Below are 12,290 nucleotides of genomic sequence, written 5' to 3' on the forward strand. Positions count from 1 at the left end.
ACGGGAAGATTGTGAAGGTTCTCAAGGTCAGTCCTCTTGGCCACAGCCGGATGAGTCCTCGTCTCTTCCAGACGGATGGAGCATGCAAGTCTCGTATCCTCCCTCCTGTTGTCATACCCTCTAACAGGCCTCCTCGCGAACCTCTTTTCAGCTTATTCCCTCTTGTTCTGTCCTCATTAGAGGTTAAAAAATAGCTGATTACCATTCCATATTTAATAATCCTACTGAGATTGGTTTCCACCCACCATAGTAGGGACAGAGGCCTGTGTTAGGAAATAACCGTCCTGCCTGCAGCCCAGGGGGTTTCTGCCACAGGATGAATTGGGGACATATAAGTCCCTTCTGTCCAGCTGCTTTTCAAGGAAGAAGAAAAGGCCCCCCTAAAGAAGGTGCTGTGTCTAGGCACAATTATGGAAATTAGTTAGATTTAGAAAATAGATATCTATCCCAGAAATCTGACGGATTAAAAAGAAGTGCTTTTCCATCCATGGACTTTTAAAGAGAAACAGATACTGGTAGGATATCCAAAGAAGCCCTCCCAACACCACATCCAGGCTTCTGATGAGGGAGGAATAAAGTAATCACGGGGGACCCTCAGTGCCAGGGCTTATCAGGGGGCCTAGATGAGGCTGGAAAGTCACCTGGGTCCATCAAATCTGAGGCCGCCCTCACCTTTTTTCTTTTCAGCATCTTACCCGATCTAGATCAAAGACGTGATACAAAGGGGCACACTGAAAAGCATTTTCCAACAACAAAATCTTTATTTTATTTTTTTCCCATACAACTTCCAAAGGTACTTCCCCCAACCTCTCACCAAGGGGACCCCCTCTAGCCTAGCTAGTGTGACCCCCTTTCCCACGCTTGCCACTTTTGCAGAACAACAAAACAACTTAGGGCTGAGAACGAACTGTTGGTGTGCCGCCAGGGTGAGATCTACTCTGGGCCCCCCACCTGCAGGGATTGGCAGGTGGGACAGGATGGTCCCACTGCCCGCTACTGGGTACGACGTCGTTTCTTCCTCCTGCCTGTGAGGAAACTATCATGCCTTCTTTTACGAGGCTTTGAGGCCCGAACCGCTCCCAGAGGCAGGGGTTTCTTCCCAGGTGCCCCAAGTTCAGCTCCCTGGAAGGGCCTCTTTTCAGCAGGGGCTGGGCCTCCAACTAGAGCTGGCTTCCCAGACTTGGCAACAGGATACGGAGGCTGGCTGAGGCCTCTTGCCTCAGGAACGAGGGAGTGGGTTGCTCTCTGGGTCCCCTGACCCCCTGAGGAGAACAGGCCTGAGGCAGGGCGAAAACTGAGGGGAGGCCCCCTTGGTGAGAGGCTAAGTTTAGAGGCCAAGAGGTGGGCCAAGTTGGAGAGTTCCTCCTCCTCCTCCTCCTCCTCCTCCTCCTCCTCCTCCTTGCCTTTGGCCCCATCTGCTGAGCTGCATGTTTCTTTGACAGGAGAGGCTTCTCTCAGAACTAATCTAGGGGAAGTGCTTCTAAGGCCCTGGAGAGGAGCTGCTGATTTGGGTGTCCCGTGTGCATAAGACTCTGGGTCCCCTGGTAAGGGAGCAAGGTCTTTAGGCGCAGAGAAATCAGTATCCTCCCTGCCTTCTCCTTGGGGGTCATAAGAATTAAAACTTAGTGGGCAGGTATCCTTACTGACCCCTAGCTGGAGGCCACCGGCATCCCTAACATCTAGTATGTTGACCTGTTCTGTGGCTTCCACCAGGGGAGAAATGGAATTGCCTCCGCTCCCTGCCTCTGGGCTGGCCTCAGGGAAGGAGGAGGTATCCTGGGTCCCCAGGATAAGGATGTTGCCTTGACTTGCAGGCAGGAGGGTTTCTTCAGAAGCCCCCAGTGCAGAGGCACCAATTCTGCTTTCTAGCAACGGGGGGCAAACTTCAACCCACAGATGCTTGGGATCCCGTAGAGTCTCAGGGCTCTGCTCTCTATTTTCTTTAAGGCTTGAGGCCGGACTGTTGGCCCTCAGAGGTCCTGACAAGCTGCAGTAGTTTCTCTTTTCTAGGGCCGCTGTGGCATCTGTGCCTCCACAGCTAACTATGCTGCTTCCCACGTCCCCAGGTGTTGTGCTTTCTCCGGGACCCAGAGAAATGTTGCTTCTGGAGCCCAATGCCTGGCCGCCCTGCTGGTGCTCAGTTACACATTCCCAATCATGGAAGTTCTCTATGACCTCCGCGATCTGTAAGGGCAACTCCAAGCCAAAGGCATCCATCTCAATGCTGAGCCAAACTCCCGGACTGAGGGAGGCCCCGTCCCCGTCCCTATCCCCAGCCGCTCTAGGGGAAGGGTTCTGGTCGTAACTCTGAACCGTGGGAGGACCTCTGTCATCTCCCCACATGGCCCCTGAAGAGCCTTCCTGGGGCACTGCTAATGGCTCCGTCTCCTGAGGAGCCACTCCAAGACCCCCCATCTGTTGTTCAGTCTGCACCCCCAGGGCCTGCTTTTCTGACCCCTGTCCTTGCAGAGGGGCCAGCTCTGCAAGTCCAGCATCCAAACTGGGAACTATCTCGAGCTGGGGGCCTTCCTGCCAGCAAAGGGGCAGAGCCTCGGAGGTCCTATCACCCACCAGGGAGCACCCAGGGGACTCAGCGCCTCCCAGGTGGTCATCCTGAAGTGGGGCTATCTGGTTTGTAACCTCCCCAGACCCTCTTCTCTCTATACCCAAGGGCCCTTGAGTTCCCTGTGGAGCTGCAAGTTCTAGCTGCAGGTCCCAGCCACTGGGGGATGGCAGAGTGTTCCCATCCCTGCACATCCCCCTCAGGCCATCTAAGTCCTGCTCCTGCCCACCAGGCACTTCTCTTGCCCACTTGCCCGGAGAAGCAGACTTTCCAAGGCGGACGGTGCCCCCAGCCACCCAAAGCCCAGGTGAGGGCTGAAGCCGTCCACCCCCATCTTCATCCTCATCAGAAACAGAAGGACTTGAGTCCAATAGAGCTCCACTGCAACTTGGAGGTAGCTCTGCATCCTCCTCCTCTTCCAAGGCCAGGAGTCGCTTCTGGACCAGCTAGAAGGAGAATGGACAAATATTGTTCTATATGTGGTTGTGAGAAGGGGTGGCGGGCTGGGTGTTGAGGAGATGGTACTTGGGCAGGGCAGGGAACGAAAGCAAGTGGCTTAAGTAACGGCATCAAAGCCAGATAACCACAGCTCTTTTTTTCCACCTTCTTGGGTCTTATTCCCACGCTTTGAGCCTTTACACTTCCCGTTTCCACGGTCCCTTGCCTACTTGTTCTGCACCCAAAGCTGACTGCTGAAGCTGTTTGTCTCTAGGTGCCATACCATCCAAGACAGTGTAGGGTTAGGTAAAGCCATGGGAGCCTCTCATTCTGATATTCTCTACCTCCCAGGTTTACCTGGACAAGACCGAGGCCTTCTTCTTGTTCCAGCTCCTCAGTTAAGGCCAAGGGATCCCTCTGTTGTTCTGGGGACAGCAGATCTGCCAAAAATTGAGGGTGAATGACGGCCTCCACCTGGGGAAATGGAAGGAAAAGTGATGGGAGTTCTTGACAGGAGTTAACGGGAACCAAGAGGCTCTAGAGAAGCAGCTATGCACCCCCCCCTACTCACCACCCTCTCCCTGGGCTTTTAGAAAACACCAGCTACACACATCCACGTGTGTGCGCCCATGCACACATATTCCTCAGCATGGAAGACAGTCGAGTCACCCACTGCCTCGGGCAGAACCCTAGATCTTTTGATTCCCTGGAGTTCCCACCCCAGGATCTGCTAGAAACCAGACACCCAGGGCCAGCCCACCTTGGAGACAAAGGCCTCCTGAGAACACAGCTCATTGATGTAACTCAGGAGACCCGCATCTGGATACATCCCTTCCTCCTGCCTCTGCTGCTCTTCCTCTTCCTGTTTTCCATCCGAGTCCTCAGTGGCCAAGTGGCTCGCCACCAGCCCTTCCATGATGTCGGTGTACTCCTTCACCGCCTCCGGTGGGATCTCCTTGGGGGCCTCAGGAGCCGGAGGCCTCCGGGTCTTGTGCTGCCGCCGGCGGGGCACCCGTGCCTTGGAGGCTGCCTTCTTGGGAATGTACACTGAGGGGTGAAGCAGAAAGGAGAAATGGGAAGCGGCACCAAGGCCTCGGCTTCTGCCTCTCGCCCCCATTTGTAACGGCAACCTGGGCACGTGGAGACGGTTCCAGACTGGAGCAGGCCGACCTGACACAGTACCAGCCAGGGGAGGATATTTAGGAGCTGGAGGGTCTGAGAGAGAATCTGGATGAGGAATCTCAGAACCCCTGAAACTCCAAAGAGCCCCCTGATCCAGCCCCCATTTCTCAGGCAGATGAGGTATCATGTGCCTCAATTACAGTCTCTGAGAGAGAGTAGTTGGTTTACTTAGCCAAGATCAATACCTAGTTTGGGACAAAGGGAACCTGAGAACTCAGCCTCCTATGTATGTCCTGTTTGGAACATCAAATGCCCCTGCCTGGAGGGAAACTGGTGGAAGCACAGGCAATGCCTCCCCTGATTCGTGACTGGTTTCTGCACACCTCCCTTGGAGCTCCTGGCCCACGGCTCCTGTTGGAATTGGGCGGCCTTACCTGCCTGCTGGCAAACCTCGGGGGCTGGGGGCCCTGGAGGATCAAGCTTCAGAGGGGCTGCAGGAGGCACGCCCTGGGACCCATTCATCAGCTGTGTGTTCTGAACCTGCATCTCCTCCGCGGCCTCAAACTCCATGAACCTGCAGAGGGTGCAGAGGGTGCAGAAGACCCAAGCAGTGCTGAGAAGACCAAGATCCATTCGAAACCCAGACACAAGACCCCAGGGTATCTGCTCACAGAAGGCCGAATAACAGTTCTAGGGAAACCTCACAAGGTCTCCACATAGCCCCCCTACCTGCAGTTGTCACTTAGGAAGCTTATTAAGAAAACAACCTAGAGCTTGTAAGCTTCACAGGACAGAGCCATGGCTTTTTCATATGCTATCTCACCCAGCATCGGTGAGGGTATACAGCAGCGATTAATACAGGTTTGTTGAATTCAGTCAGGCCTATGCCACAACCTGGCAAGATCCCACACGTGGGCCACTCCTCAAGGCCTCCTCTGCCCCTGCCTACAACCATAAAGAATGCCTGAAATCCCAAAGCAGGGCCTGGGTTGCAATTTAAGGCAGTTCCCACCAGGAAGCAGCGCTGAGAGCCAGGAGTCCTGATGCTGGGACTGGGGTCCTGGAAGGGTAAATCTAGGAGGTATGGGTCCAGAAGATTTGGGGGAGAAAGTTATAGTTAAGCTTGGAGGAAAGGGTTCATTTTCCTGAGTTACTTTTTTAACTGAGGAGATTATCATGGAGAAATGGGGGATATGAGCCAGAAGACCACTCTGGGCATCTAGGATTGCCCTGACAAACCTCTTCAAGAACCAGCCCCTCCCTAAGATGACGGGCTAAACTATTTCCAGAGGAGTGGTGGCCCCAAGGTCTGCATCAGTAGTCACTTGCCACCCGGTCAGCGAGACAGGAAAGAACCTGCCTAGTAGGGCTTACCTCCTCATTGCTAGGTTCCCTTCAGCATGGACTTTTTACAACAACCGGGCTCCAATCCCATCCTAAGAGCTTCAATATCAAGGCCCCTATACAACTCAAGATCTGGAGAAGGGAGAGCTTCCAAGAGGAGATAGGATAGAAAAGCCCAAGAGTCAAGATGGTGGAAGAAGCAGCGAGGATCCAGGAGACCCTATGCTAGTCTACACCTCTCCTCCAGCATCCCTTATAGTAACCACCCACAGCCCAGACCCAAGCCTCTCTTACCTGCTCCCACCCCTCAGCCCCGCAGCCCCCCTCGGGAGGATGAGGGTTGGTGGGACTCACTTTTCTGCCATCTCATAAAAGATCATCCGGTCAAAGTTGCTGGTACGCTCCCACTCCTGCACAGCCCTTGGCAGTCCCTCCTCCACGGTCATAGTGGGCTTCCGCCGGGCCAGGGAACGAAGCACTGGGCTAAAACCCCCATTGGGTCAGTCACAGTCTACAAGTGTACCCCCTCTCCCACCTGCCCTGACACCCACCTCAGTGCACACCCCCAGCCCCTCATCAGATCAAACATGCCCCACAGTCGCTGTCACATCCCACTGCTGCTTAGATCCCAGACCCCCAATCTCACATCCATCCATTCACCACACTGGCCTTTCTTCCCACTGAAATTTACAAACCTCGCACAAAATCAGAGGGTTCATCTCCCCACCCATTAAAATCAACTACCTTGAATTCTCACAGTGCTGTCCTCAACAAAACACAAGGAAGAAAGCGCTCATGTTATTCAATTAATGGGATTCATTGTAAAGTAGGCTGAACCCTGCCCAATGGCTCTTACATTTTTAAAAAGGCACTCCCTAACCCAAATGAATCTAATTAAAGGCTGTGTGGTGTTTTTATTTGTTGGTTTTTAAGTGTTTTTTTGCCTCTGGGATACCCGTCACAGTCAAATATCAATACTCTTTGAGCTCTTTGTGATGCATTTTGCCTTTCTGACTTCCCATGAGTCCTCAATCATTATTGTGCCTAGAATCACCTGGGGAAGCTTGTTATAACCATGGATTCCAGCGCCCCGGAATCCCAGTTCTGAGCATCTCACCAGCCTCCCGGGTGACTGTGGCAGAGGGTCTGGACTGCACTTTGGGGGAGACCCTGCCCAGAGCCCCTGAACATGGGGAGCAGAAATAGGCCAGGAGTTAGAAATTCAGCCTGCCAGCCTCCAAGAGAGAACCCAGAGCTGTCTGCAGAAAGCGGGAAGTCAGTACGGTGATCTACACCAAGGACTGTGGGGGAGCCTTTTGATTTATTCACTCCAGAGTCAGGACGGAAAGGGGGATTCCTTTAGGGGTTCAGCCACTGGAGGAACAACATGTACAGTTTTTTTTTTAAGTCCAGTAAGATGTGGCATGCGTTATATGGTGGTTTACACAAAATGCTGAGAGTACAGTGCAGTTGAGAGAGACAGCGGGTCTTGGTGGGAAGAAAATTCCCCAGATGGTCAATGACTTTGCTTTATAAACATAACAGCCCATGACTCTGGGCTCCCAGGTCAAGCATCCGCTCACACAGACATTTTGGCCTTTTGTGAGTTCTCCTCTTCTAGATTGCCTTTTTATAATAATAACAATAACAACAACAATAGCAGCTGCCATTTAATGAAGCATTCTCTGTGCCAGGCACTCTGCTGAGCACTTCACATACATTAACTCATTTCATCTTTTCAGCAACCCTCTGAGGTAGGGATAATCATCCCCTTTCTAGATGAGAAAACTGAGGGCAAAGATAGTAAATGCCAGGGCCCAGGATGACAAATCTAGTGAGTGGTGGGGCCTTGGTCCTTGACCACTAAGCAAGCTCTACCACCTCCCTATTTCAACTTGAATTCTCCTGAATAAAACAGGGGGCAGTGTGGGGAATTCTCTGGCAGTCCAGTGGTTAGGACTTGGAGCTTTCACTGCCGAGGGCCCGGGTTCGATCCCTGGTTGAGAAAATAAGATCCCGCAAGCCGCGAAGCGTGGCCAAAAAAGCAAAACCAAAAAAACATGGGGCAGTAGACAGGGTGGCACACAAGCTCCTCAGCCCAGCCGCACACCATCCCCCCCTCCCAGCGCTCCTCATCCTGGCCGGTTTGGACAGCTCAACTCCATGTCAAAAGGAAGTAAAATAGAACGGGAGGGCCCTGGCACTTGGTATCAGAGACCCAAGTTCCAATCACTGCTCTGAGCTCCAGTCTCCTCATCCATAAATGAGGATGACCATAAAAATGCCTGCCTGAACTCACAGGGTTGTGAAGATCACTTGAGAGAAGACACCTGAAAGCTTGTTATCATCTGGCACGTGGGTAAAGAGGCTTGTTATCATTGTTGTCGTCGTCGTTATTATTTTCATTATCATAGCATCTCCAGCACCCTCATCACCTGCCCTCAAGTATTCCTAAATAGCCTAACCTCTTTTGTCCATCCCCAAATCCTCCTTATTTAAAAGCCTCTAGAATAATGAACCTCAGGTCTCTCCACTTACATAAGAAAGCAGGAAAGGGCCTCTGCATCAGGACTTTGGGATAAGTGCCTCCTTGCCAAGGCTTTGTAGCGCTGCCAGCATCGGAAATTCTCATAAACACCCTTGGAGGTATAAGAGAGGTCATCCAGTGAGGGCTTGGATCGGGCAGCCGCAGGACCTCCTTCCCCAGTTGCCCCATGCGGCCCTGGCGAAGCCTTTTCCGGGGGCTTGATGGGGGCCAGTTGGGCAGCTGGTAGTGGAGCCTGAGTAGGAAGGCCTGGGAGGCCCTCCTGGCTCACCCCAACTGCCTTCGTGGGCAGAAGGGTCTTCACATTAGAGGCTGTCAGGAATCCGGGGGCAGGACTCTCAGGGTCCCCACAGGGAGAGCCTGAGGCAGTCCAATTGAGGGCGGCCTGTGTAAGGATAAAGTTCTGAGTTTGGGAGGGCTCAGCTGGCCCTCCTTCTGTCTTGACTTTGACAATGACCTTGCCAGCTCCAGCTTCACTGGGGCCAGGGCCCGCGTCCCCTGTCACCAACAACGGGCTGGGGAAAGCAGAGAGCACCAGAGGGTTGCCTGGAGAGAGTGCTGAAGGCACAGGGGGCTGCGAGGGCGGCTCCCAGGGTAGTTGGTCTGGTGGGCCAGGAGCAGGCTGGGGGAAGGGAAGTGCAGTGAAAGGAGACAGGGCAGCGCCAGGTTTCATGGTCATGTCCGGTCCTGGCAATGGAGATGCTGCAGAGATAAAGAAAAAGAGGGGCTGGAGTAGGAGAAGAGGAGAGCAGAAGCTAGGTCATCTGAGTTCCACTCTAGTCCCTGAAGAATCAGAGCACTGATTCTCGACAGGTGAGGGAGGGGGGACATGTATAGTTTGCAAATGTCCCCCAAGTGTTTCTGATGTCCCTTACTCCCTGCTGAGAATTAGTGCGCTAGGGAAGCAAGCTGCAAGGACCCTTGGGCCCATGAGTTCATACCCCATAACACATGCCACCCAGCATACGGGTACATTCCAAACACCCTCACACCACCTGGATCCTGCTCCCAGCTGCTCTGTGGTCCCTGCCACCAGGCGCAGAAGCACTGTTCCCAGGAGGGGTGTGTGTGTGTGGATTAGATGTTTTGCTCCCAGAAATTTTGTTACATAACAGCCAGGAATGACTAGAGATAAGAGCCAGGAAATGGGTAAGGGGAAGGCGGTATGGGGAGGGAGGTTTCCAGAGCTTTAAGGAGATGCGGGACCTATTAAAACGTTATCTGTGATCCTTCTGCTTGGAACTCCTAATATCAGAAATTTAGGGCTTCCCTGGTGGCACAGTGGTTGAGAATCTGCCTGCCAATGGCAACTAGGCCCGTGAGCCACAACTACTGAGCCTGCGCGTCTGGAGCCTGTGCTCCGCAACAAGAGAGGCTGCGATAGTGAGAGGCCTGCGCATCGCGATGAAGAGTGGCCCCCGCTTGCCGCAACTAGAGAAAGCCCTCGCACAGAAACGAAGACCCAACACAGCCATAAATTAATTAATTAATTAATTTTAAAAAAAAAAGAAATTTAGGGTCCACTTTTGAACAAGGCACTGACAATGAAGTCTGAAACACAGTTCAGAGGCTATGTGGACTCTAGTCAAAGAGACCAGGGATAAATACATAAAACGTGTACTTAATTAATTAGGACGTGTGTCTCCTAGGACTTTTAATAATAGTAATAGAAGATCATCTGCCTAATTTCATGCTACTCTCCTCCCCCTCTTATAAAGAATATTCCACTGGCAAACTAACAACATTCAGCTTCCGCTGCTTCCTGATCATGAAGGAGACATGGAACACGAGCGAACTCTTCACCTCAACCACAGAGCAGAGGGCCAGGAATACTCCCCGAAGTATGGAACACAGTGAAATGGGTCTGAAGGCCTGAGTTCCACAAAAGGTAGAAAGACACAGCATCTCAGGGAAGCCCCAGTTCTCATCCCTGCTGGAGTGACCCACTTCCCCTGGCCCTGGGAAAGCAAGGAAAACTGCTCCCTGAACTAGAACTAGCCTCGCTGGGGCTGGAAGGAGCCAAGAGGCTCTAAGCAGAGGCACTTACAGCACCTTCTGGTCTAGCTTCCGAGAGGACATTTCTCTACAGACTTGGCAACAGATGACCCCACTGAACAGTTTTCTAGCCAATGCTTCCACTCCCCCCCACCCAATAAGAGCGAGAGCAGCCCCAGCTCAGTTCTCAGGGCAAAATTCTAGAGCAGCCTCCAATTGCCTAAAGAAGACACCAGAACTTGGGTCTTCCCTTTCAAACCCCGTGTCCCTCGTACCACACACCCCTGCCCGTGCCACACAAACACATGTTGAAGGAATCCCTCTTCCAGAGAAGCAAGTTGCTAACTACCATCCCTTCTCTCTACTCAGCACTTTCCTCTTAGACACTTTGATCTGCCACCCAGGAGGCCCTCTTCCTTTCCCAACCCATAGTCTTAATGGCACAATCTCCTTCCCCAGCCTCCCCAAGTGTGATGCCTTTGATGGGGTCTAGTGTTCTCACATCCCTCTAGGTCAGCCCAGAGAGCTGGTCCCCACGTAAAATGTCAAGTTTTGAATCTCCAAGGAGGAAGCAGGTAGCAGGGACCTTCCCCCCACCTGCAGACTCACCTCCATCTGAAGACATCCTCTCAGGTTTGGGCACTAACCGTGGCTGTCTGGAAGCCTCCAGAATGAGACAGTCAGGTCCAGGACCCAGAGAGTAACCTGGCTCCCCTAGATACACAGGATCCAAGGAAGGGAGGGTAAAGATCAGATCAAAACAGAACTAGAATCTAGGACTCAAGGCATTCTGCAGTGGGGGAGGGGAGGGGGAATATAGGGTGAGGTTAGGGAGATATTCCATGAAGGGCTCTGGTATGTAGGCAGTAACCAGGAATTCCCTCCAAACCAGAGTATGGCAACCCAATTGTTGTGTATCTCTTCAGGACAACTTGCAAATTCTTTCTCAGATTCCCAACTGCATAGTTTTACATCCCTGTTCCCTATACAATACTTTACCAATATATCTAGTTTTGTGCCTTTCAATTACACCCAGTTCTGGTACCTGAATTCCTATTAATAGCAGGTTGTAGCGAACTCTTGACAATTCAATGTTGGCTGTATTTTCTAAACCAAATTGAGAGTACCTAGCCTGTATATTTAAGGATCAAGGGAACAGAATGCTTGAAATTAGGGTTGTCTCAGAAGATCAAGGGTGTTGAATTACTGTATGCATATCATTTCCTTGGAAAGCTGTCCTGCAGTTTCCAAATAAACCACTACCATCAGCTCTGCAGTCCACAGAAGGCTTAGCCTTACCCTTGGCTGTAAAGCCTCCCACTCTATCAAAAACTGCCATTCAGCCTAAAATTTCAAGACCAAAATGTCCTTCTTTTCGTCTGTTAAATTATTTTTGTTGTTTTAAATTTTTGTTAAATAATTTTAATTTTTTAAACGGGTAATAATACATCAACACGGTTCAAAAGTCAAACTATGCAAAATGGCATACACAGCAAGTCTCCCTCCACTCCTTTCCTCTGGAACCGAGTTCTTTATCCCAGAGGAAACCAGATTTTTTCTGAATCCTTGCAGAGGTATTTTATGCAACTACAAGTAAACAGAAACTATACTCTTAAAAAAAAAAAAAAAGCTTTCAGGTTTTTCTGTTAATAAAATTAATATATGTTACAATGTTTTTGCCGTTCTAAATAATACGGTAACGATCACCTTTCTAATGATATCTGGGTTCCAATTTTCATTTCTTTAAACTAGAGTCCTATAAGGAGAAATTGTACGTTCTTTTAAAAATTCGCAATACCTCTAGGAGGTGCATCTTATTATGCTATTATTAGCTACTCACCACTATTAAGAAAGAGCGTTGAATTTGTGGTAGAGACCTGAGTTTGAATCTTAGGTCGACGGCTAAAACATACTTGAGGAGTTTCATAAAATAACTTCACGCTTTCTTCGCTGTACAGAATATTGAATACCCATCATGCACTCTTTACCGCCAATACTTTGAAATAGGGCGAGGGAACCGGATGTAAAATCGGGGAGGGAAGAAAGCCTTCTTTCTTCCCTGAGGTAAAAGGGGCTCTGGATCCTGCAGCCTCGGTTTCTCCAGGTGCTAGAAACCCATTGCCTCTGAAATGGGTGTGAATTTTGAGATAAAGACAGGATTCTATTCATTAATGTTCAATCTGTATCCATCCCTACCCCCCTCCAATGCTTAGAAGTGCCTGGCACACAGTGGGCACACTCCACGTGTCTTAGAACGCCCGCAAGGTTGCGACTGGGTTGCAA

At 51.1% G+C, this 12,290-nt stretch overlaps 1 protein-coding gene across 1 annotated transcript; it reads right to left on the reverse strand.

Moving 5' to 3' along the window:
- Positions 1-3: 3 nt before the first annotated feature.
- On the reverse strand, positions 4-11,979 carry NUTM1 (NUT midline carcinoma family member 1). The gene is made up of 8 exons (XM_082385112.1): positions 11,848-11,979; positions 10,617-10,712; positions 8,006-8,714; positions 5,822-5,950; positions 4,558-4,697; positions 3,762-4,048; positions 3,359-3,475; positions 4-3,009 (listed from the first exon to the last, which is right to left on the reverse strand). The coding sequence occupies exons 2-8, from the start codon at positions 10,630-10,632 to the stop codon at positions 994-996; spliced, it is 3,414 nt and encodes a 1,137-aa protein (XP_082241238.1). The 5' UTR covers positions 10,633-10,712; positions 11,848-11,979; the 3' UTR covers positions 4-993.
- Positions 11,980-12,290: the final 311 nt, after the last annotated feature.

Source organism: Balaenoptera borealis, assembly GCF_965194805.1.
Source record: "Balaenoptera borealis genome assembly, chromosome: 3".
In the NCBI taxonomy this organism is placed as follows: domain Eukaryota; kingdom Metazoa; phylum Chordata; class Mammalia; order Artiodactyla; family Balaenopteridae; genus Balaenoptera; species Balaenoptera borealis.